The sequence below is a fragment of the Crocuta crocuta genome, unplaced genomic scaffold, assembly GCF_008692635.1.
Source record: "Crocuta crocuta isolate KB4526 unplaced genomic scaffold, BGI_CrCroc_1.0 scaffold5, whole genome shotgun sequence".
NCBI classification, from domain to species: Eukaryota; Metazoa; Chordata; class Mammalia; order Carnivora; family Hyaenidae; genus Crocuta; species Crocuta crocuta.
In genome coordinates, this window is record NW_027530500.1 from 857,212 (window position 1) to 881,360 (window position 24,149).

Below are 24,149 nucleotides of genomic sequence, written 5' to 3' on the forward strand. Positions count from 1 at the left end.
CATGCTCATCCTATACCAGTACGCGGGCCCGGGGCTGAGCCTGGGCGCGCCCGGCGGCCGCGCGCCGCCCGACGACCTGGACCTCTTCCCCACGCCCGACCCGCACTACGAGAAGAAGTACTACTTCCCGGTGCGCGAGCTGGAGCGGTCGCTGCGCTTCGACATGAAGGGCGACGACGTGATCGTCTTCCTGCACATCCAGAAGACCGGTGGCACCACCTTCGGCCGCCACCTCGTGCAGAACGTGCGCCTCGAGGTGCCCTGCGACTGCCGGCCCGGCCAGAAGAAGTGCACCTGCTACCGGCCCAACCGCCGCGAGACCTGGCTCTTCTCCCGCTTCTCTACGGGCTGGAGCTGCGGGCTGCACGCCGACTGGACCGAGCTCACCAACTGCGTGCCCGGCGTGCTGGACCNCTGCGCACGCCCAGGTGAGCGCCCGGAGCGGCCGGGTTCCGGCCTGCGGTTGCGGCCCCGGGCCGTGCCCCCGCCGGGTTGTCCTCGGCCCGCTCTGCCCTCGCCGTCCTTCTCTCCTGTCCTCCCCGTGGGCCGCATATGGACCCCCTCCCGACCTGCTGGGCGCCCAAGGCTCCCAGTCTGCTCTCTGCGGGCCGGCCCGTAGTCCCCCTGCCCTCTATTCTCACCTCCTCGTCGCCTCTCCACTTTTTTCCTCCACCACTCCCGCCTCGCAGGCTGCGCACAGCCTGGGCTCCCCTCGGGTCACCGGCCACTGCCTTGGGAACATCACTTGCTTTGCATCGCGGGCGAGTGTAAAATCTGGCTGGCCCCAGCTGTGGGTCCAGGCTGGCCTTGCGTCGTCGGGCGGGAAAGTGGATTCCTTTGCGTGTGTAGCCCACTTGGAGTGTTCGCTTACCTTGGCCGCTCGCATACCCAAAGCAGAAGTGAGAGAATTGAAGTGCCTTTGCCCCTGCACCTGTGAGGCCCCCAGACCCACAGCCCCCCAGACTGCCTTGAGAGGGCCGGGGAGGAGCTCCCAGGGAAGGGGGTTGGCTCTGCCTGCCCCTGTGTGCAGGTAGAACAAAGGCCTGAGTGTGACCTGGGGCTGGGGGCGGGGAGGCCAGAACCAGTTGGAAATCCCTCTGAAAGAGCGCTAGCACAGGAACAGCCAGGTTAGGGGAGCGGAGTCGGTCAGGGGCACCGGTGCAGTCACGCACTTTCCTTCGGAGCCCCTCATTTTTGTGGAGGTTAGAGAGACCGGGCTGACCTCTGTGGGACAGCTTTCCTGGAAGCACTTTGTAGCCACAATCCTGGTGGGCAAGCTGGGTCTCCAGGGCTTAAAATGTGGTTTCTCTTCCCCATTCATATTGGTGCCCAAGGGGCCTTTGCCCCAAGATGTCTGGGCCAGGGAGCGCCCGGAGTGAGGTCTTTTTGCCTGCCTTTTGTTTATCTTCCATGTTTGCCCGAGGACTGCACTTACACACGGGCTGGGGGTGGGGGAGCTTCTGTGACCTGTACAGTTGTGTATGTTGTCACCCTTTTGGGTCTGGAGGGTACAGGACCCCTGGTGTTTGGAGGTTTGGAGGATAAAGGTTGGGTGTCTGGCCAGTCCAGAGATGAACATGGTCTGTGGCATTGCTCTCCTTCTAGGTTCTTCAGTGCTTTTCTCGTGGTTTTTCCAGACTGTCAGGAAATTAGACTAGGGCGGAGGACACAGGTCATCTTACTCTGCCTTGGCTGCCCTGCCCCCGGCCCCTGGCACCTCCGAGCCCAAGAGGTGATGCCCCCGTGGTTACAGATCTCCCTTTCCAAAGCCCTTAAATCCTTGCTTCCTGCACAGCACTTGGTCTGAACACGGGTATACTTTCCTGGTGTGGTCCAGCCACTCTGTGCTAGACTGAGCCAGGTCTGGGGTTTGCAGCTGCTGACACGCCGCCGGGGCTATAGGCTCTAAGAACGGGGCACTGACAACCCAAATAGGCCTCCTCCCTGCCCGTGGGAGTGGGCATGGGGTAGGCACTGTCCTGTGTGCTAGAGGGAATCAGCTTGGGGGAAGCCCAGAGGGGACAGCGTGCAGAATCTGTGTTGGGGGCGGCCTGGAGGCCTGAATCGAGTTTGTCCAACCCAGTAGCTCTTCCTGCACCCTGTTCCCTGAGGCTGTTTCCCTTCGGGTCACCAGCAGAACAGGCCCTGACCTCCCTCCCCTGGAGTTTGTCCACTAGAGCAGAAGGCCCAGCCGCCCTTCCAGACAAGAGTTGGGGGACCATGCGGAACAGATGGGCCCCCCATGCTGCACGAGGGAGGCCCAGCACCCCCTCCTCAGGGTGGGTGTCTGCAGCAAGAAGAGAAGCTGCTGCTCCTGCTATGATGGGCCGCCAGCCCCTCCGCCAGGAAGGTGCTGAGCTCAGCAGGGTGCAGGCTGGGGGAGGAGGGGTTTCCAGGGTGCGCAGGAGGCTCTCCCCAGCTGTCCACTCTGGAGTGGGCTGTGCCGCGAGGCAGGTGACACAGCCTCATGTTCTGTGTGCGCTCCCCCACCCCCTTCATTTCTGTTTCAGGCACTAGGTAGATTGCTTCTTTAATGAGCTTCCCTGAGAGGCCGGGGTAGTCTTGGTTTTGTGCATTTACAAGCCCATCTGACTGAGGCTCACCTGCTGAGTGTCGCCCTCATCTGGGGCAGGACCCTGGTGCTTCGAAGGTCAGAATGCAGTTCCCCCATCCCCCACCCCAGCCCCAGGACCCAGCACCTCTCTGGATGAATTCATCAGTGCCCAGATTCCATGGGATCTCTGTTATCAGGAGTTCCAGATTGCACCCTCAGCCTTCCTCCAGCAAGCCAGGGCTTGCTTCCCCCATGGCCTTGAGGGTGCGGGAGTGACCACATGGCCGGTTAACTGAGGAGGGCTGGCCTGGCCTGAGAGCTGCCCTGACAGGCCCCTGGGTGCCTGGGCTAGGGTGAGGACCCTTCCTTCCTCCCTGGTGTCCAGGGCCAGGCATGGTGCAGGGCTTGTGTGAGTACCTCTCTGCCGTGAGGTGTGCTTCTGGAAATTTCTCTGAGCCTCTCGCAGCTCCTGGCACTCGTCTCTGCAGGATTGGGGGGCCCAGAAGAGGCGGGCCTTGTGGCTCAGGGAAGTGGGGGTTTCCAGAACTGTGCCCGCCTTGGGGGAGGGGGGTGTCTAAGCTGGGCAGGTGTTGAGGTGACAGACTTCAAGGAGCAGACACACTTCCACGGAATACAGTTTTCAGTTTATCTGAAGTGCTCTATGTCACTTCAGATACTCACAGTGGTGCCCCTAAGGGCCAGAATGTGTCTCCTGCCTCTCCCCATCTGCCTGAAGGGGACAGAGGAGGAGACACAGCCAGGACCTTGCCTGGATTGCCCAGCAAATGTTCCTGAAATTGTGTGGATTTCATATGGAGGCACCACGGGCATCTGGGTCCCAGGTATAGCTTCCAGGCTGCCTCCCTGGGGTCCTCGGCTCAGCCAGGCCCTCTGTGCAGCAGCCCCTCCCGCCAGGAGCTCTTGGTGGGGTCCCCGCAATCTGTGATGTTGCTGTGTAGAAGCCCTCACATGGGTGGCCTGTGTCCTCTCAGTCCTGGTCACCCACGCCCCACTGTCCTGAATTCTTGTCTGTGTCCCAGAAAGCTAAGTACTCTCAGCTCATCTGTTGCTACCTTGTGCCCCAGCACGCTGTCCTCTCCTCCCACTGCTGCGGCTCCTCCTCTCCCTTCAGCCTCAGCCCTGATGCCCCTTCTTCCAGGAAGCCTTCGCCGGCAGCACCCTGTTGCCTTAGACGCCCTTGGATGCCCATTGTCTGCCACACTGGCCTGTCCACAGCAGGTTGGCACTAGCCAGATGACGAGTGGGTCCTGCCCACATGTTGGTGCCAACTAGACTGTTCTCTTCTGGCCCTTACCCTCTCCAGGAGCTGTGCCCCTCCGTGAGTCCTCTAGTGCATCAGGTTTGAGGCAGCCTTGAGTACAGTGCCAGGCCCGGAGGGCCTCGGGCCCCTCAGTAGGCCTAGCCAGCTTGGGCATTTCTACAGCACTTCTTTCTGCGGCACTCGACACTGTCCAGCTTGCCTCCACAATCCGTTCTTACGTGCAGTCAAGGGACAAGACCCATATTTGCCTACAGCAGGACAGATGTTACCCAGATTACATGACTGGGACCTGTGAGTGGGGCCTGGCCACCAAGGGGACCTGGTTAGGCTGTCGTCATGTCCTGAATCACCTACGGAGGCCTTGCTTGGGGACAAAGGGAATCTGAGGTCAAGATGTTCAGAATTAGGGGGTGCACAGGCAGCTCAGTGGTCAAGTGTCGACTCTTGATTTACAATTAATCTCCGCTCAGGCCATGATCTCACAGTTTGTGAGTTTGAGCCCTGCGTTGGGCTCTGTTGACAGCACAAGCCTGCTTGGAATTCTCTCTGCCCCTCTCCTGTGCTTCTGTGCCCCTGCGCTCACCCTCTCTCTCTCTCCATTTCTTTCTTACTCTTTCTCAAAATAAATTAATAAACATTAAAAAGGAAGAGATGTTCAGAATTAGATTTTCATTCATATTCAAAACAAAAACTTTTTAGGCAAATGCATAAGAAGGCAAACTTTTAAATAGCTTACTGACAATTATTTTAAGTGGTTCTTCGGCTTGTGAAGTTATCTCTGTAACTCATGTTTTGTTTAAAGCCCCTGAGAGTTCCCAGACCTGGGCTTCCTGGCCCTTTCCGGCACCTCACTTGTAAGACCTGGGGCTGTGCGGAGTGGGCTGGCCCGCCGTGCTGCGTGGGGCCAGCTCTCCTGTGGGGACTGTGCTCCTGGGTTAGAGAGAGAGAGCCCTGGGGGTCACCCGGCCCAGCTCCCACCCCGGGGGCCTGTGAGGCTCCTGTCTTCTTTTGTCTTTTTCTTTCTTTCTCAGTTGGAGGTCTGAGAGGTTTGGCTGCTGGTTTGGGGGAGTGGCAGGCCGTCAGGTCAGTGGGGGGAGGGGCGGCCTGGTTTTGTCATCCTTAAAGGCCTGGAGTCATTTTCTTTCACATCTCATCCTTTTGTTGTTTTTGTTGTAAGGACCGTGTAGTAATCGAGAGGAAAACATAGAAGAGTAAAGAAAACTCACTGTATTCCTCACACGTGCCTTTTTTTTTTTGTACCATAATTGAAACCGTGATAGAAATTTTCCATAAATGTTCTTTGTCATTAAAAACTTAATATTTTAGCAGCTGCAGATGACCGGGTGTCATCTGGGTGTGTGGTTAGTCCTGCTCTGCCGTTAAACGTGCAGCTCTCCCCGTTCTGGCTCCTGGAAGGCGTGCCCTCGCTGGTGTCCTTGTGTGCAGATATCTCACGAAGCTCTGATGTCCTTTGTGAATTCCGAGGAGTGGAATTTCTGAGTTGAATGATCTGAAAGCTTAAATACTCAGTGTAAACACTAAGTTACTTTTCAGAAAGTCTGCCCCTTACCGTGCTGCTACACATTGGTATTTGAGTGCCCACTTGAGAAGCACCCGGTTGGTATCGAAGATTGTTGTGGGTTTGAAAAGAGTTTACTTTTTTAAATCAGCAAAATGTGTCTATCTGCGGTTTTTACCCAAAAGCCCTGCTTGGTGCACGTTCCCTTGGGGGTGGTCTAAATTTGAGGCAGGTTGGGAGGGGCCACGCCCAGTCCCCCCAGATACCTGCTCCTCTGGTCACGGATGCCTGCGGATGCCTGCGTCAGCCCCGCTGGGGGAGCCAGGTGCAGCTCTGACATTTGGGTCTGAAGGAAAGGGGGGGTGGGCTAGAGGAGGCCAGAGTCCAGGAGGGACTGGCGCAGGTGGGCCAGTGCTTCTCCCCCAGCCCTCCGTGGGTTCTTGGACGGGCCGTCTCATTTGGCTGCACCTCCCCAGCAATGCAGGTATCTGATGATTGTCCCAGTTTCCCACCTAAGGAAGCTCGCAGAATCCCTCAGCCTGGAGAGCCGGGAGCTGACGCTGAGATGTCAGTCCTGAAACCTGTGGCCCCCAGCCCTCCGCTGCACCCGCTCCACCCCACCCCAAGCCGGGAAGGCTGGCTGTGCGTGAGAACAATGGGCAGTGCTCAGTCTGCCCAGCCAGGTTCAGTACATGCGGCCCCGGGACCCTGGGCACACACAAGCCATTTCACACACAGACTCTGTCTTCAGTTCCCTGGAGAGCATCTGGTGGCCTTCACCCGAGTAGCAGCAAGACCAGAATCGATCTGCATCCTCTTGGCTCTGGAGAAGAGCCCATGCTGGTGCTGCTGGCCGCACTCGGGGCCCCCAGCACAGCCTGGCCAGTGCCCCACCCCCTCCAGGGCCCACACTCAGGGGTCCCCCAGCACAGCCTGGCCAGTGCCCCACCCCCACCAGGGCCCACACTCGGGGGTACCCCAGCGCAGCTTGGCCAGTGCCCCACCCCCACCAGGGCCCACACTCGGGGGGCCCCCAGTGCAGCCTGGCCAGTAACCCCCCCACCAGGGCCCACACTCGGGGGTCCCCCAGCGCAGCCTGGCCAGTGCCCCCACCCCCAACCCCACCCAGTGTCCACACTCGGGGGCCCCCAGTGCAGCCTGGCCAGTGCGCCCACCCCCCACCCAAGGCCGATGTAGGTTGTCCCCAGGTGGTCCTGAGGGTCCTGGTCCTGCTGGACAGGTGGTGTGATTCCAGCCCAGATTCAATTCAGCTGGTGGGAAACGGGGAGGCGCTTGGGCTCTCTCCTGAGAAGATGGTTTCTGAGTACTTCTCCTCAGCAGTTGTCTGTAACCATGCGGACCCTTCTTGCTGGCAGCCCTGCTCTCCCATTCCTGAGGCCTGAACGTCGGCCTCACTCGCCAGCACTCGCAGATGAGATGTGTTTACAGGAAAGTGTTCGTCTCTTCAGACTCTTGTTCTTGCCTCTTGCAGAACTCCATTGGCTCTTTCTCTTCCTATTAAGCTTTTGCTCTTCCTTTTGGGTTGCCCGGGCCCTTGAAGTGTGATGCTGTCCCAGCTACAGAGGTAGACAGAGGCCCAGGCGCGGGGGTTTAGTCTGCTCCTGCACGTAGGCCTGTCACTTTCCGGCTGTGGGACCGGTGGTCTGATGTCTCTGCTCCTCCCGAGGTGAAATGCCCCTTCCTTTTCAGCTGTGTCCCAGGTTCCTAGCTGGCAGGGCTTGTCACCGAGTGTGGTGTGCACATACCCACCCGCCAGAGAGTTACTGTGCTCATCCCAGGCTGCGCCACCTGGGCAGATGCCGGAGGACGTCTGGGGCGGGCAGGGCTGTCCCGCCACTGAGGGCCACATATGGCCAGGCTCCTGCTGCTCGGGGTGTTGGGACTTTGCTCTGGTCCCCCAGCCAGCCAGCAAGCCCTCCCCTGCAGGGTTGACTGCTTTCCACCACTGGTGAGGCTCCCTCCAGAGTGGCCAGACTGCTTGGAGGCCTCACCCCCACACCAGCTGCTGGTGCATTTATTCACTTGTCCCACCAGCCTGGGACTGCCGCCTCGGTTCAGCAGGGCAGCCTGTGGGGACTGATACGCCGAGTTCCTGCTTCTGCACGGCCGCTGCAGGAGCTCACGGCCCTCTCCATGTAGACAGGGCTCTGAGGCCGCAGAGGGGGACAGGGACAGGTGGGGACTCGTTCTTGGACTCCTTTCATGGGGCCCAGGCAGCAGCCAGAGGCTGAGAGAGGAGTCTCCTCCTGAGAGAGGAGTCCCTCAGGCAGCCTCTCACGTTGGGTCTGAGCCAGTGGGTCTCACAGGCACTGGGAACATCTCTCTGAGCCTGTCCCCGTCTCAGAAACGGGGCTGTGGACTTTGTCATTTGATTCTGTAGAGGAACCAGTGACTTGTTATCCATGACCTGTGGCGTCATGGCCCTTCCAGCCCCAGATCGTGTTTGTGCCTTGTTGGAGCTGAGGCCACTCTGTGTCTAACCCCTTGGGATTCTGTGGTCGGGTGGACACAGCCCTCATGGCCCAGCAGTGGGGCCCAGTTCCTCATCTACAACTGTCGGACTGGAGACAGACTGGAGACTGTCGACGGCTGGCCCCAGCACAGCGTGCGGCAGGCTGTGACTGGGCCGGGGCTCTGGTGAGAGGCAGCCCCCCACCGCCATGCATCTGGCCTGTCTGTGAGAGCCACATGTGAGCAGCCCAGCCGCCTCCGTGTGTTTACACGGGGAACGTTAAAAGGCCCATGGCGGGGGTGGGGGCGGTCGTTGGGAGTCGCAGCAAATCAATAATTGTCTGCAAAGATAATAACTCGAGAGGTTAAAACTCTGGAGCTAATTGTTTCCAAAGCTGTAGAGTTGAAGGGGTTCAGTGGCCAGGCAGGTGCCTGGGACACCGGTGTCACTGGAAGCTGCCCGATGCCCCAGGGTGCACGTTTGGATGTCTGGCCTCTTGGGTCACACCAGTCTGGGACTTGAATGTACCCAGAGCTCCCTGAGCCTCGTGCCCCTTGCCTGCCTGGGCATGGCAGGAGGTGTGGATGAGCCAGACCCCAGCAGATAGCCAGCTCCGGAAGCTTCTCACCGCCCACCATGGCACATGAGGATGGAGGCTGTCCATGGGCAGCCCGGCAGCAAAAAAGCCAGCTGGGAGGAAACAGCTCCAGGCAGATGGGAGGGCAGGACCAGCGGGCTGCCAGGGCGGACAGCAGAACAAGGCTGGGGGCCCAGGCGCAGAGCCTGACCAGCTGGTCAAATCCCGGTTCTGTCACTCACAAGCCGCGTGACCTCTGTGCCTCGGTTCCCCCTTCTGTAAAATGGGCATTGTGGCAGTACCTGCCTCAGAGGTGGGTACTTGGAACTGTGACTGGTGCTAGAGACTATTTTTTACAAGAGGCTACGGTGCATCCGTCCCCTCTCTCTGGGGTTAGGGAAGGGTCCTTCTGGACCAGCTAGGTTTTCGGCTCCTGAGTGTCCAGAAAGCCGGCGCCCCGGCCTGCAGCCCGGACGCAAGTGGCACGGTCATAATGGCCTGTAGGAGCAGTGCAGGTCGACCCTGCTGTCTGTGACTTGTGTCTGCAGCGGCTCGCCTGACTATTCCTCAGATCCCCCCACACACAGCCGGGAGCCAGAGCAGGAAGGGTTGACTGGCCAAGCACAGAGAGAACCCTAGGGTGGTGGTGGTTCTTCCCCCCACTGGACCCCCATCTGCTGTGCTGCCCTCCCACAGGCGCTGACGGTGTGATGTCACAGCTCCTGTTTTCACTTGGTGAGGGCTGTGATCTGTGTCGCTGCAGCCGTACCTGTCCTCGCCGCAGGCTGAAGGGGGACACAGGCACCCAGGAAGCCCTGCTGTGGCTCCGTCTGCTGCCCACACCCATCACCACCGCCTGCACTTCATGTTTCTCAGCACGCTTTCTTAGAGTTTCACTGCAGATGGGTCTTCTTTCAACAGCACATAGCACCGTTGACATACTTTCCAGAACCTGCCTCAGACTGTACTTGACCTTCTGCAACTTGCTTTCCTCGCTCAGTCTTGTCGTTTAGATTTATCCATGTTGGTCCATGCCATGCATATTTAATTCATCGGCTGCTGGATTTAACATCAAGTTTTTCTGGATGCATCTCGTTTTCACCCGTGCTTTGTTGCAAGAGCAGAAAGGAGTGGCGACTCACGGGCCGGGTGGCACCTTCCACCGGGAGTGGGCTGGAGGGCAGGTGGTCAGTCCCCAGCCTCCTAGACATGACCGCAGCTCTCCAGACTGGCTCCTCAGCCCCCTGATGACATGCCAGAGGCCCATGGGGCCGGAAAGACGCGGTGGTCTTCGCCAGGCCAGCAGCTGTGAGCTGGACTGCGAGGTCCCAGCACATGTCCCTGTGACTGGTGAGACAGGCACGCTGTTAGGTGGTTACTAACCATGCAGGTTTCCTCCCCGCCTCTCCATTTCCCGAGCCGTTTTCTGCCCTGAGGGGTGGTTTGTCTTCATAGCGTATCCTAGTTTGAAGCCCTGTGGCCATACTCTCCTCCCGACGGTCCTTCTGCACTGTCTGTGGTCCTGGGCATTGGTCTTACTGCTGCCTGCACAGGTGCGGGCCAGGCGGGCCTGTCCTCCAGCCAGTAGCACCAAGTGCACATGCAGGGGAAGGAGGGAGGGGGTGTACCTTGTGACCTCTGACCCTCTGGGGCCCCCTGTGGTTGGAGCTTAGCCAGAGGCCCAGCAGACTGAGTAGATAGATGGATGGCCAGCTAAGCAGCCATCCTTCCTGCAGCCGGGATGCCCCGGGGCCTTCCTCGGAAGCCCTCAGCACCTGAGCAGTGGCAGGGGGCACCCAGCCCGGAAGGGCAGACATGTAGGCCGTCTTGCTGCCTGGCGTCCACACCCATCAATCCTGGTTTGTCGGGTCCTGTGAGAGTGGATTGGAAGAAGGATCCTGCAGTGAAAAGCGGAGCCTGGAGCCCAGTGCTCTGCGGTCCCAGTAGCCCCCTGCCCACACGATGGAGGTCCAGGCAGGGCTTCCCAGGGCAAGGTCTGCCTGTGTCCCAGGAGCCCCTTACCCGCATGATGGAGGTCCAGGCAGAGCTCCCCAGGGCAGGGTCTCTGTGTCCCGGGAGCCCCTTACCCACATGATGGAGGTCCAGGCAGAGCTCCCCAGGGCAGGGTCTGTGTCCCGGGAGCCCCTTACCCACATGATGGAGGTCCAGGCAGGGCTCTCCCAGGGCGGGGTCTGCCTCTGTTGGTCACCCCCCTCTCAGCCTGGCCAGGGAGCCAGACACCACTGTCTCCAGCCTGGTGCCAGGTCGTGTCTGCTGTAGCCACGCCCCAGAGCTGCCCCTGCATGGCCCTCTTCTGTGGATGAGCTTCCTGCACCCCCCTCTCAACCCAGGGGCCTTGGAATGTCCCCCACGTGGCCCCAGCCCCATATGTGCAGCATGTGTTCCTGGACCACGTCCCCAGTTGGCCCAGGTGAGTGGCTCATAAATCATCGTCTGTGTGAGAATTAGCTGCTGCCACCGCAGGGCTCTCGGGGCCCCAAGAACAAACGTGGGCAGTGGGTGAGCATCCCCCAGCCCCAGTTATGAGCTTTAAAGCCTCACGTGTAAATATTTGCGTTTCTGGAGCACTGACGTCCTTGGGAAAGGAGGAGTGGCATCAAGTGTCCTGTTTGCATTACAGCCGCGTGAGGCAGGATGGGGTATCGTCTTGGAGCAGTGAGGCCAGGGGACGTTTTCTCTGGAATCCTGGCTCACAGTCGCTGTGGGGGGAGCTTTGCACCAGCAACAGGAGGAAGTCCTCCGGGCAGATGGCAGCTAACGGAGCAGGGCTTGGGAGGTGAGGTTGCTATGCTACGTGCAGCCTGCTTACGGGGTGTAGCTGTGCTGGGTGCTGGGGAGCAGGGCAAGCAGGTGTCCTCGCCTGGGGGCACAGCCCAGGAACGCAGGGTGACCTCTACTCACTCACGGCCGGGCCGTCCCTGCTTATGCCTTGCCATCAGGGGCTCCACTCGGAGATGAGGAAACTGGGGCTCAGAGAACCTAAATAACGTGTCACCCAAGGCCACACCTGGCAGAGGTGGAATTCACACGCCGGCCGGCAGCTACAGGGTTTCCTGTTAACCCCTCCCCAGGGTCCTCACCGGGGAGGGAGAGCCAGGCATCACCTGGCACAGGGTTCAAGCCAGGCACACTGCCTACCTGTGGGGAAGGGTACCGTGGCTGCTTCGAGGATGGGCTTGCCCAGGAGCCCGGGATGGTACAGTGGGGACTGAGGCCAGGTGTAACCGGGGAGGGCACAGCGGATGACTTCCCAGGGGAGGTTTCCAATGTCGCCTATGAGGAGAGGCCCTGCCCAGGCAGGCACAGAGTGGGAGAGGAGGTGGGCCACTGCTTGAGGGTGTCTCCTGCCCTTCCTGGAGAGCCAGTGTCTCACTTGTCCTGCCTCAGACCCTCGCCACAGCCTCCTTCCTGCCCAGCCCACGGCACCTCCCCGGGACCCCTGGTCCCAAAGAGGAGCGACCACAGCTCTGGGCACAGACCCCCTCCTCCCCTCTTCCATTGCCTCGTGGCAGTGGACAGGCAAGCAGGTCTGGGCAGTTCGTTTTACCCACACAAGTCCAGACAGAAGACTGCTTGCTGGCCCACCATCTGAGCCCTGTGGAAGTGCAGGGCCTACCAAGTCCTACTTTAACTCCATTCTACACAAGCAGTCAGGAAGCCCAGACTGAGCCATGAAGGCACCCCAGAAAACACCATGTTTACCAAGTAAAACGTGGTCAGGTTTCAGCCACGTGGATAAAAGGAGGTTGATGGGGTTGATGAGGGGCTGTTCACAGCAGGAGCAGATCCCCGTCCTCAAGCAGTCGAGTGGAGAGGGGATCCAGGGGGCCTCAGGCTTCCCTCAGAGGGCAGAGTGCACATCAGGCCTGCAGAATCCCATAGCGAGAGCGCGTAGGAGGCCCTGATGGGCCAGTGCATTCTTCTGGCCCATTCCGCAACATGGGCCTTCTCACTTCGTGGAGCCCTTGATTTGCCTGTCAGGTGCACAGAAGACTCCAGAAGCAGAGGCCAGCAGCACCCAGGGCCTTGGGCTCCCTCAGGCTACCACATCTGGATGGGAAGGGTGGGCACTTTCTATGAGGCCCTGTGTGAGCCCCAGAGTATTTGGCAGGGGCTCCCCACAGACCCAAGAACCCCACATGGCTGGGGACCCCACATGAGACCTGTTTGGCGCAGCAAGGTTGAGCAGGCCCCTGCAAGCTCTCTCCACCCACCCCCCATCCCCCCGCCTGCTCCCCCAGCCTGAGCCCTGCTGTCTCTGGCCAGGCCAGAGGCAGCCTGATGTGGTTCTAGGCACGGTCCCAGGGCTGCAGGCAGGGTTGACTGGTCCTTGCAATGGCACAGATGGGGTGTCAGAGTTGGGGGTAACGTTGCAGCCCCGCTCTGCTGGCCTTCTGCAGAATAACGGCCCTGTCCATGCAGAACATCATATGAGCTATTGTGATTTCCACAGGAAAGGATCCTCAGGAGGATCAGCAGGGAGCAGAGAGCCTGGGGTGCTGGCCTCAGCTACGTGTGGCCTTCCTCAGCCTGCTTCAGCCCCCACCCCTGGTTGGGCCACTCAGCCAGCTGGCGTGGGGACCTGACCCTTGCTGAGGTAGCAGGAAGCCCCAGCCTTGACCAGCCTGCACTTCATATAGGGAGCCTTCTGAGTCATTTTCATCTGTTTAGCAAATTTTACTGAGCCTTTGTTCTGTGCAGTCTGGAGAGGGGCAGTGACATCAGACCGTGGTCCCCGCCTCTCCGTGCCAGGGGTGCCCGGCTGTGTCTCATAGGCAGCCCAGATGCCGGAGTTCCCAGGGGTCTCGGCAGCTGGCACATCCCAGATGTGGGTTGTGCTGTTGGCCCCCTTGAGTTCACAGCAGGGGAACTGTGAGGGCCTGGACCTCGTGGGTGGGGTTGCTCCTGTCCATCTGCCAGGCCACGTGCAAGTCTCCAAGTGACATCGGGTTAGGGGCCCTTCACACACATCTGGCTCCAGCTTCAGTCCAGGCACACCCCAGACCCCACTCACCGTGCTGGGGACATGGCACTGGCCTGCAGGGAACAGGGGGCCTGAGGTGGCTCAATTGCCCTGTGACGGAGGGGAAAGCAGAGGCTCAGAGAGTCCAGGTGACTTACCAAAGGTCAGGTGGCTTAGGCAGCAGACCCAGACCTGAAGCCCCACCTGGGCGCTCCCCACACCCCTGGCTGCAGCTGCTGGGCACTTCAGCCAGTCCTCAGAGAGGTGGCGACAGCCAGGATGGCCCCGGTTCTGCCCCTGAGGCAAGCTGCTTCCTGAGGGCAGACAGCGGTGGGGGTGCACCCAGCCTCCTGGGTGGGGTCACAGGTCACCCAGAGCTCACCTGGTCCATCTCACAAAGAGATGTGGCAAAGAGGAAGCTTGAGGCTGTGGAAAATTTTGTGCTAGGCCTGGAAGCTACGTTTTAAATCTGTATTTTCAGGGTTTTTTCCTGGGACACTGGTGCCCACTGTAGGTCAGGGTCTGGCCAGGGAGTCCTGGGCCCAGGACCTGGCACCCTCCACCTTGCTATGCCTGGCTGGAAGCCTCCATGCCATGGCGTGCAAAGTGCAGCAAAGGCGGGGCAGGCTGGCAGCCGTGACCCCAATGCCTGACTAGTTTTCCAGGTGTTCCCAGGGGATAGGATTGGCTTTGTGGCCCAGGAGGAATGTAGTCTGATTGACTGGGGCTTGACTTTATCTAGGGAGAGGACTCGGTAGGTACCATGGAAGGCCTGGCTCCCTGCCCTGCACTCCCCTGCACTCCGGCCAAGCTGGGACCTGCGTGGATCTGGCTGGGGAGGCATAGGCCAACAGCACTGCTCATTAGCCACCAACCATGTGGGCTGGTGGAGAAACAGGCCATTCAGGCCCACTGAGCCCCAAGGACACTCAGCCATTGCTTCCATAGGACCAGGGGAACCCAGGAAGGCCAGGCTCCAGCTGACAGGCCCGCAGGCCTCATACCTGCACACATGTGTCCCTGAGTTTGGGACAAGCACTTTCACCTCCATCCTCTACAAAGATTGTATACACAGCTGGCAGCCACTGGTATGGGGACCACTGGGCTCCCTCCCACCCTCATGCCTGCTGTGCACATCATCTAGGATAAGGGATAACCAGCAACTGCTGCTTCGAGTTGGCAGGGGCCATGGCTTTTCCTGGGCTGGCCACCCGGCACGGCCCCTTATCCAGTTTGAAGGCCTTTCTGTGATCCGTGCTGCGTGTCACTGCCAACCACAGGCCATCCTCCGCCTCACAGAGCAGCAGCCTCTGGCTGGGGCTGGATTCACGTGAGCCTGGGGGACACTGGCCCCTCCCCAGGAGGGAGAGAGGCTAGAGGGCTCCCGGAGCCGACCACAGGCTGCACGAGGCAACCACACCCTCACATAGCCACATGCGCTCCCAGCAGCAGCTCCAGCTGTGGGGCCAGCAGTGACTCAGAAGCATCCTGGAACAAGAATTCCTTTTTCCCTTACAAGTGGTAGGCACTTTGGGATGTTTCCTTCCATTTGAAATTCCTTAGCCCCCTTAAGAGCTGAGCAGTTTTCCACTTCAGGGCCCGGCCACCCCTCCATCCCCACCTCCTCAGAACAGGCCGGGACATTAAGGAAGTGTGTTTTCCAGGAAGATTTGCTGTTGTTGCTGAGCAGTGGGGGCAGCCTGGAGCCAGCCAGCCAGTCCCCTGAGTCCCCTGCAGGAACAGCAGGGTGGGAGGGCCAGGCTTTGCAGGAGGCTCTGTCGGGGGATAAAGACAGACTCCTCAGTCTCCCTCCTTCCTGCCTTCCCAGGAGGGGGGGCCTGGCTAATGACGGTGACAGCTGTCCTTCTCGGGTAGGCATGCCAAGTGGGGTACCTTGAGTGCTCTCTGTGCCTGCCCTCACCACTGTCCTCAGCACCTGAGACACAGTAGTGACTCTCCCACAGGCAGGACCCCAGGCCAGGGCAGAGTGAGGGACTGCAGCTCTGGCAGGCTGAAGCTGGTGCTGGAGCAGCTGCCTGAGGCTCATCTCTGGAGTGGCTTCACAGAGTAACATCTGGCACTGAGGGGCCTGGGAGCGTGTGTGTGGCTGCAGGACTAGGGGCTTGGGTGACTGTCTGTCCTGGGGCATCTCCTGTCCACTTGCATCAACCTGTCACTTGAGGTGACCCACCCCACCCTTTCCTTTCCCTCCCCTATCTGTTTTTCAGGCCTGGGGGAAGCTGTTTTTGAAGAGATTAATACAAACAGGCAGCCGGACAGGTAGTCAGGCCTGGAGGCCCAACTGCCTCTCCTTTCCTCATGGTAAGGGGACAGGGAGTGTCTAGGGACAGGCCTGGAGCAGGGGCTGTAGACCTCCAGGGACACATGTCCACTGCCCCCACATCCAGTCCCCCAAGTAGACCCCACACCACCAGACCCTTGGTGGGCACACAGCCATGACCCCCATTCCAACAGCCCCCCAGGTAGGTGCACCCATTGCTCCCCAGGGAGACCAGAGGTGCAGGGTCGGGGGACAGGCATATCCAGGATGCCACGTCTCCCGGGCATGGCCCACAGTGATGAGAAGGCCATGCTGTGAGGTCAGTGTGGGGAGGGTGGAGCCCTCCATTGGCTGCAGCATGCCCACCCCTGCCAGGTTCCAGTGGGGCAGCAGACTGTGCCCTGAGCAGCACTTTCTGCCTGGTAGACCCAGTGTCAGCCTGAGGAGCTGCGGGACCTGGGGGGCTGCTGAGGTGGGCTGGGGACCCAGGTCCCCGCCTCCTGACCCAGGAGCCTTCCTGTACCATCTTACCTACCCCAGCCTTGCTCTCAGTATGTGCCATGTGTGCCAGTGGTTTTGTGCAGACATTCAGAGTTGAAATCTGTTTGGGGGCTGTGGAGAAGTCCCCCCAGTTTGCAGGAGACGCAGCAGGAGGGAGGCAGCTTGGCAGAGCAGGGCATAGCTCACCCATCCTGGGGCCTGACATCTCACACAGCCCCAGCCTGGGCCTCAGAAGTAACCTGACATTCATTGGCTGTGGGAAGGAAGGCACCGGTAGGGGGAACCCTAGCCCCAAGATGGGGTGCAGCCTTCTGCCTGCCAGGGCCTAGAGTTCTTGCTGTCGGACTGAGTTTTTCTGCCTGGCAGATGGACAGTCTTTGCAGGGCTGAGAGTACATGAAGGGCTGTGAGCTTCTTTCCACCACAGCCCCCGCCCTGTTGGCCTCTGTCCCACTGACAGCTGGAGCCCCTCCAGACAGGCTGGACCACTACGATTCACGTGTGGGTCCTCCCCCTCTGCTGAGGACCTGGCACAGAGTAGGTCGTGACCTCCAGAGACAGAGCCCAGCTTAAGCCCCGCCGTGTTCCTCACTAGTGTGTGACCTTAGGCGAGCATGACCTGTCTGTGCCTCAGTTTCCTTATCTGCCACATGGGGCGAGGGGTGGACGATGCAGCCCGCGGGTGTGCCTGGAGCCCAGGGGAAGGGTCCCGGATGAGAGGGCTATCGGTTGTGTTTACCTTAAGATCACAAGTCTGGGAGAAGATTGAGTTCACAGTGTTTGTGGTTGGTATTGACTTCTTGCAGTCGGTCGTGAGCTGGGGCAGAGTTCTCCTGGGGCAGAGTTCTCCTTCCCGCTGCTGGTCTTGCAGCTGAGGGCCAGACCAGAGCCTCCCGGAGCCTGTTGGTTTGTTTGTAGGATGGGGGAGGTTATGGGGGGTGCGAGGGCCCCTCAGCAGTGGAGGTCGGGTGGCCAGTGTCTCATGTGCTCTGAGGTGTGGCACGGAGGCTGAAAAAGAGGCTGTGTGCTCCCTATCCCGGCAGCGGGGGATGGGTGCCCCTGCTCTCTCCGGACGAAGAACAGAAACGGGGTTTTCCGCTAGCATGGGAGCCCTGGGCCAGGTCTGCGTGCACTCCCAGCCATCCAGGGCCAAGCCTGCTGCTCTGCATCTCCTCTTTGGTTGTGTCATTTCCCAGGAGAACCCACAACGGACCCCACACACACTCACATGGGGACAGGTTTAATGGGGCGGGCTCCCTTTGGTATGCAGTCACTGAGGGCGCCTTGGGGTGGCCATGTGCCCAGAGAAAAGACTTCTCCCCTGAGAAGCCTGCCGTGGGTTTGCTCTGAGGATTTGCCTGACCTAGGGCTGGCCGCAGAGGCCTCATCGTGGGAGAGCCTTTTTTTTTTTTGAATTGTGGCCATAACATAAAGTTTACCATTTAAAAGTGTAGTGGCTTTAAGTACACTCACATCGCTGTGCAGCCAACACCCCGTCTCCAGACTTTTCCATCTTCCCAACTGAAACTCTGCCCATGAGACAACACTTCCCTGTTGTCCCCTCCCCCAGCCCCTGGCAACCTCCGTCTACTGTCTGTGTCTGTGAATTTGATGACTTTATATACCTCATGTAAGCGGAATCCACAGTATTTGTCTTTGTGGCTGGATTCTTTCACTGAGCATAATGCCTTCAAGACCTGTCCATGTCCTAGCGTGTCAGAACTCCATTCCTTTCTAAGGCCAAACCACGCGCAGGTGTGTGTGTGCCACGTGTCACCTACCTGCTCACCTGTGAGTGGACACTCGGGTTGTTTTGTCCTCTTCTGCTGTGAACATAGGTGCACAAGAACCTGCTCAGGTCCCGGCTTCTGGTTCTGCTGGGTGTGTATCCAAAAGCGGACTCTCTGGGTTATATGGTGATTTGTGTCGAATCCTGTGAGGATCCCCCATACTGTTTTACCTGCCTGCCAGGAATGCTTCAGGGGTCCATTCTTTTCGGCAGTCTTTCTCTTTTCTGGTTAGGGACTTGTCACGGCCGAGAGCAGGACAGTCAGGTCACAGTGCAGACCTGCCGAGGTGCAAGCTCCTACAGCAGAGAGCCCTGGCTTGGGGTCTCAGCGGAGGAATCCGACAAAGCCAGGCCCAGACTCCGGTCTGGAGGTTGGTGCAGGACGGCACTTAGTGGAGCCAGGCCGGTGTGGAGTAGAGGGTCTGGGCGCATGCAGGGAGGACTGGGCAGGTCCTCACCCGTGAGAGGCATGGAGCTTGGGCCCACTGGCTACAGGGCAGAGCTGAGGAGGGGCCCCTGTCACCGTTGGCTTACCGCTGCAGCAGTCTTAATGAGAACCCCACACTGGCTCCTGCCCACCCACCCAGCCTCCCAACATGACGAGTTGAGCTTCCGCCTGGCTCAGCGTGGACATTCTGTGGTCTGAGGCCCACAGTGGGACTCACTGGACCTCATCATGGCTGCAGACCCCCACCCACACACATCCCCGCTGGCACAGACCCCCGCCCGTGCCATCCCCCACTCGCACACACCCTGGCCCGCACACCCCCGGCCCACACACGTCCCCGCTGGCACAGACCCCCGCCCGTGCCACCCCCCACTCACGCANCACACCCCGGCCCGTGCACACGCCCCCTCACCCCCCAATAAAGTAGTCGCCTCTGTAGCTTCCTGCCTCAGAGGGTTGATTGTTGATTCCTCAGCCCTGTGGGCAGCCCTGAAGCAGCCGTGTCTGGGCTTGGGTATATGAGGTATCTTCTTTCACCAGCAGCCTGAGGCTGTGCTCACACTTGGGCTGTTTGCCGGGCCACCCTAATGTCCTCTCTGCCTGTCTGTCCCTGGGTGCAGGCCACGTGGCAGGAGGCTGGGGGTGCGTGCCCAGTTCTTACGGCCTCAGAGACCCTGGATTTATGACGGATCCCTGCACGGGGCCATTGATGGCTCTGGAGGCCTTGGGCTGTGGTAGACTTAGTGCTCCTCTCCTAGATGCCGGAGTTCCGGACGGCAGGCAGAATGTTTGTGGCCCAGCTGGCGCCGCTTGCCAGCCTGCTGCCTTCACGTGCCTGTGTTTCCTGATTCCCACCAAGGCTGGTGTCAGCTTGGGGACAGCGCTCAGCAGATGGGGTCCCGGGTGCACAGAGGGGAGCCTTGTCAGCCAGCAGGAAGGGCCACAGTGGCACCCAGGAGGGGCGGAGGCTAACCTCCTAACTGTTTGAACCATGTTTTTATTCCCCCGTTATAAGAAGTTTGGAAGTTTGTATATGTGTGTGTGCCCACTTCCAAGTCCCCCCGAGACCTGGGGAGGCCACCCCTCCTTGTGGACCCTCACCCCCGAGCCCCAGGCAGGACAGGCTGTGGAGGACAGGTGTGGGCCCTCCAGCATGCCCTGATTAATTCCGAACCTCGCCAGGCCCCCCTCTCCTGGGTCCCCCAGGTGCCGTGCCTGCCCAGACCCACAGACCCTGAGGCTGTGACCTCAGCAAGCAGAGAATCTTCTCCAGGTCCCTGAGGGCAGCTGCTCCTCCTTCAGCAGGGGGAGGCCCCTCCCTCCAGCTGGGGGAAGAGCTGTGGTTTCTGGGAAATCCAGAAGCCGCCCTTCTGACCTCCCTGACACTGTGCAGGGAGATTCTCTGATAGGTGGGTGACGGCCACCGAGGGGCCACCACCGCCTGCTTGTGCTCCTGGTTTTATGCAGCAGACACATGTGTTTTTGTCAGTTTCATTCCAAGATTCAAAGGTTCAGCTTTTGTCTGAGTCCCCCTGCCCAGGCCGGCCCTGTAGACAGTGGGAGACAGACCAGGAGAGGAAGAAGCCCCACGTGGCGTGACAGGCCCATAGCTGAGAGGTGGGCCAGCACAGGAGGGTCCAAGAGGAGAGAGAAAAGGGAAAAGGAGGCTCACTGAAACAGGACTCGGACACACCGTGCTGACCGGAGACTGTGTGTGACCGGGACAGAGAGGGCGGCTCAGGGAAGGCTGCGCAGGGCAGCATCTCCTCCAGGGCCCGTGGAGACAGAACCCACAAGCCCCACCCAGTGGAGGGGTCTGCAGCCTCCCACAGGACCCCAGACATGGGCCTGGGCGAACACCAGGGTAACCACAGAGGCTCATGTGCAGCAGGAGAGGGGATGCAGTTGGGAGGGGCATGCATGGTGGGGGGCAGGTGTGAACACAGGGCCAGGCATGAGGGGTACCCAGGGGAGGAGACCAACCTGGATTTGGAGCCCTCAGGAGCCCCCTCCCCCGGGGGCCTGGCATGCAGAGGGAAATGACTGTTCACATCATGGCTGCAACCTGATGTGTCCCAAGGAGTTGATGCAGGGGTGAGTAGGTACCTACGGCCCAGGCCGAGACCTACATTGTGAAAGGGACACGTGTCTCCGGATCACTTCTGGGACCCCTGGAGCACCCCAGAGGTGTGGAGCAAGCCTGTGTTCAGCTGCACTGTCAGTGAGCCGCAGGTGGCTCTCCCTAGACCCACCTAGGCTCCCAGCAGGCCAGGCCCACCGGGAACTCTGCAGACAGGCTGCAGCCATGAGCCGTACCCGCTCTGAAGCTTGGAGAGACAGACATGTCCAGGCGGGAACTTTAGTGGTAGTGTGTGGCTGTGGGGAGGGGGCTTTTGGGGCCTGCCCTCCAGGGCATGGTGACCCTGTGCTGAAGCCCCTGGGCCTTGCCTGTGGATGCCCTGGGGTATGTGACTTTCTGTGGTGAGGGCCCTACAGTGCCCTGCTCGCTAGGTCCAGGCTGTGGCCCTCCTTCCCCGGCTCCCACAAGCTTGCATACATCTTGTCTCTGAGCAGGGAGGGGGGGAGGGAAGCCCCCCCCACAGGTCTGCTGCCAGCCATGGGAAGGCAGGGTGGGTACCCTGTGGGTACGAGGGGCCTGTCATTACCAGGGAGGAGGAGCACTGGTGAGAGGCGGAAGCCACAGCCCCGCGGGGAGGCCGCCTCCCTTGTGCTGCCTGTTTCAGAATCTCCCGCATCTCAGGCGCCCTCCTGTGTGAGTCAAGCCATCTTTTCCAGCTGAAGCCCATCAGCTGACAGCACCCCATCTGTCCCCTGAGCCCGCCCCCCCCATGTGCCCACTGAGTCACTGGCCCTCCTCCTCACGCCACGTTCCCTGGCCGTGAGCCCTCAGAGGGCCACACATCTTCAGGGGCTGCTCCTTTTGTATCCGTGTCCCTGCCCACGCGCTGGCCCCATCCCCTGAGCCTGCTCAGATTTGGTGCCAGCCAGAACTCTCNCCGCTGCTGCTTGTAGGAAGCAAGGTGTCTGAGCTCCTGGGCACAGAACATACTCTCTCCTCCAGTTCAGGCTTGTTTCTGTGTCTAGGCTGGTATGGGCCAGGCCCACTGCTTTCTTGTCTGCACATGGTATGGGTGACCCTGCCCCCGGAGCTGCCGGGCTGCCTCAAATGCCAGGCCAGGAGTTTGTCCCAGTCAGTGTCCTACTGGGCTTGGACTCCATGGAACGGTGGGCGGGGCCCCTGGGAACAGCCCCTCTCAGGTCCGCTGTCCCAGCCCTGTCACCCTGCTCTGCCCTGCCCCTGCTCTCTGGGCCCAGTCTCCTCCCCACCTGGCTTCCTCTACCTCTACCCCTGATGAGCTTGGCTCCTCCCCCGGCATGCAGGGGCCTTTCCAGGGCTATACTCCCCCACCGCCCCGAAGCTGTCCTGGGACCCAGGGGCTTGGCAGAGGTCACCCAGGTGGATAGGAGAAGTGTGCATTTGAAGGACCCTGAGCAGTGAGGGAGTTGGACTAAGAACCGTTTTCAAGGAGATGGACCCCTTATTAAATCAGGTAAAATTGTGAGCAGGGCCCAGGGCCTCTGTTTGTGCTCAGGGCCCTGTGACAGAGCTGTTAGCACATGTCCTCTCCGGGAGGGTTTTCCTTCAGGTCTGTCCAGAGGCCTTTCTCAGGATCCTGCTTGCCGCCTGTTTCCTGAGCACACCCACATCTCCCACGGATGGAGAAGGAGTCAGCTAATACAAGGCAGCAGAGGCTGGTGCTGTGAAACAGGAAAACTGAGGCTCGGAGAGGGCCCGGCCCCACATCCTGCCTGCATGTGGGCCCTCTCGATCTGCCTTATCCAGGAAGGGTGTCGGCCTCTGGAGACCCCAACTCATGCAGCCAGGGTCTCCCCTGGGGGCCTGAGGCCAGCATGCTAAGCTCTCTCGGAAGCGGGCGCTCTGGCTGACGCACCTGCTGAGCTCACCTGGGGCCTGGGGCCCTCCCTGCCAGAGGCCTGGCCCCCTGGGAGGCTGGGAGCAGGGAGGATGCCTGCTGACGAGGCTGCTGCCTCCTGCTGCTTTCCCAGTGGTGTGGCTGCCGCAGACCTCCAGAACCTGCCCATCTCTGAGGGACACCCTGAGACACTCGGGACTCAGGACAGGGGCGCTGGATGTGAGACGTGGCCCCTCCAGCAGCTGGGATTCTGAAGGTGAAGCCCCAGACCCCTGCCTGCACGCAGGTGTTCGGCAAAGATGAGCTGGGCAGACAGGCTCCGTCTGGTCATTTTATCACATGAGGTGAGAACCCCTCCCCCCCACCCAATCCATGGAGAGTCACAGGCCAGGATGTGGACCTCTTCACCCTGTTCTGTCTTAGAGGGAACCCGTCTGACTGTCCTTTGAGGACCACACTGCTTCTCGTTTACTTAGGATACTCTATGTGGTTAAGAGAATTCTCTTCTAGGGGCCCCTGGATGGCTCAGTCAGTTAGACGTCCAACTTCAGCTCAGGCCATGATCTCACAGCTCATGTGTTCAAGCCCCACGTCGGGCTGTGTGCTGACAGCTCAGAGCCTGGAGCCTGTTTCTAATTCTGTGTCTCCCTCTCTCTCTAACCCTCCCCACTCACACTCTGTCTCTCTCTCCTCTCAAAAATAAAAATAAACATTAAAAAGGAGAGAGAGAATTCTCTTTTATTGCTACTTTACTGAGAGTTTTATTTATCAGAAATAGGTGTTTAATTTTAGCAAATTTTGTGTCTTACACATCTGTCAAGGCCTGTGACCTATTGATATGTTGAATCTCATTTATACATTTCGTCACATTATACCGTCCTTGCATACCTGGGGCAACCTGACTTGGTCATAGTGTGAAATCCTCCATGTGTTCTGCTAGGGAACATTTGGTAAGACTTCTGTGTGGGTTTTTTACATTTGCCCTGTGAATGAAAAGGGCTGTGACTTTCCTGTCTTTTCATGTTTGATTTTGGTACTGGGGTTATGCTGGTCTCTTAGAGTGGGTCAGAGTGGGGCACCCTTCTTTCATGCTGTTTAAAAGTGCTTGCATAAAGTTGGATACTCTGTTCTTTAAAAATTTGGTAGAAATCCGCCCCATTTTATTTTGAAAAATGTGGAGCCTGCAAAGTAGTAAAGCCTCAGACTTACACACAGACGCACGATTGTTACTGTTTTGCCACCTGGGCACACGTGCTGCCCTGCACTACGCAGCTGTGCATGTCTGTGTATGCAGGTACTTGGGTGTGTCCGTATAGGGGTATTTATGTCCATCTGCCTGTCTGTGTGTGCGTTCTTCCTTTTGGCAGAACAGTTTGAAAATAAGCCACAGACCCTCCTCAATACCACCTGGGAGAGGATCTTTACTGCGTTGATTTTGTTGTTGCCATTAAGGTGATAGGACTACTTATGCTTTTTGTATTTGGCTGATGGCTTCCCTCCCTGTCTGCCTCTTGCATGTCCTCCTGGTGCCCTCGCCCATGGTTGGCGAGCGCAGGTGATCCATTCTGGCCGTTCATTCTCTGGAGGCCTTTCTCTCCTTCCCCCATGGCTGGGTACAGGGCCCCGGGTTGGGCGTCCCCGTGTGAGGTGCTGTGCTGCGGGCTCCAGAAGGCATGATATCCATACCGTGCACTGAGAAAACACAGTAGAGGCGTTTGTGGGTTACCTGTCAGGGCTGCACAGCTGCTAAGTGGCAGAGCCTGTGACAAGTGGAAAGACCATGCGG

General features: G+C 59.4%; 2 protein-coding genes across 2 annotated transcripts in view; both read left to right on the forward strand.

Annotated features, from left to right (window-relative positions):
* Nucleotides 1-24,149, forward strand: part of POLR2D (RNA polymerase II subunit D) — a 450,734-nt gene that overhangs the window by 3,662 nt on the left and 422,923 nt on the right. The window lies entirely within an intron of this gene.
* Nucleotides 2-24,149, forward strand: part of HS6ST1 (heparan sulfate 6-O-sulfotransferase 1) — a 41,002-nt gene continuing 16,854 nt past the window's right edge. The window contains exons 1-2 of the mRNA XM_077766784.1: nucleotides 2-256; nucleotides 355-428. Of these exons, the coding sequence (XP_077622910.1) occupies nucleotides 2-256; nucleotides 355-428 (329 nt within the window). The remainder of the gene's footprint in view (nucleotides 257-354; nucleotides 429-24,149) is intronic.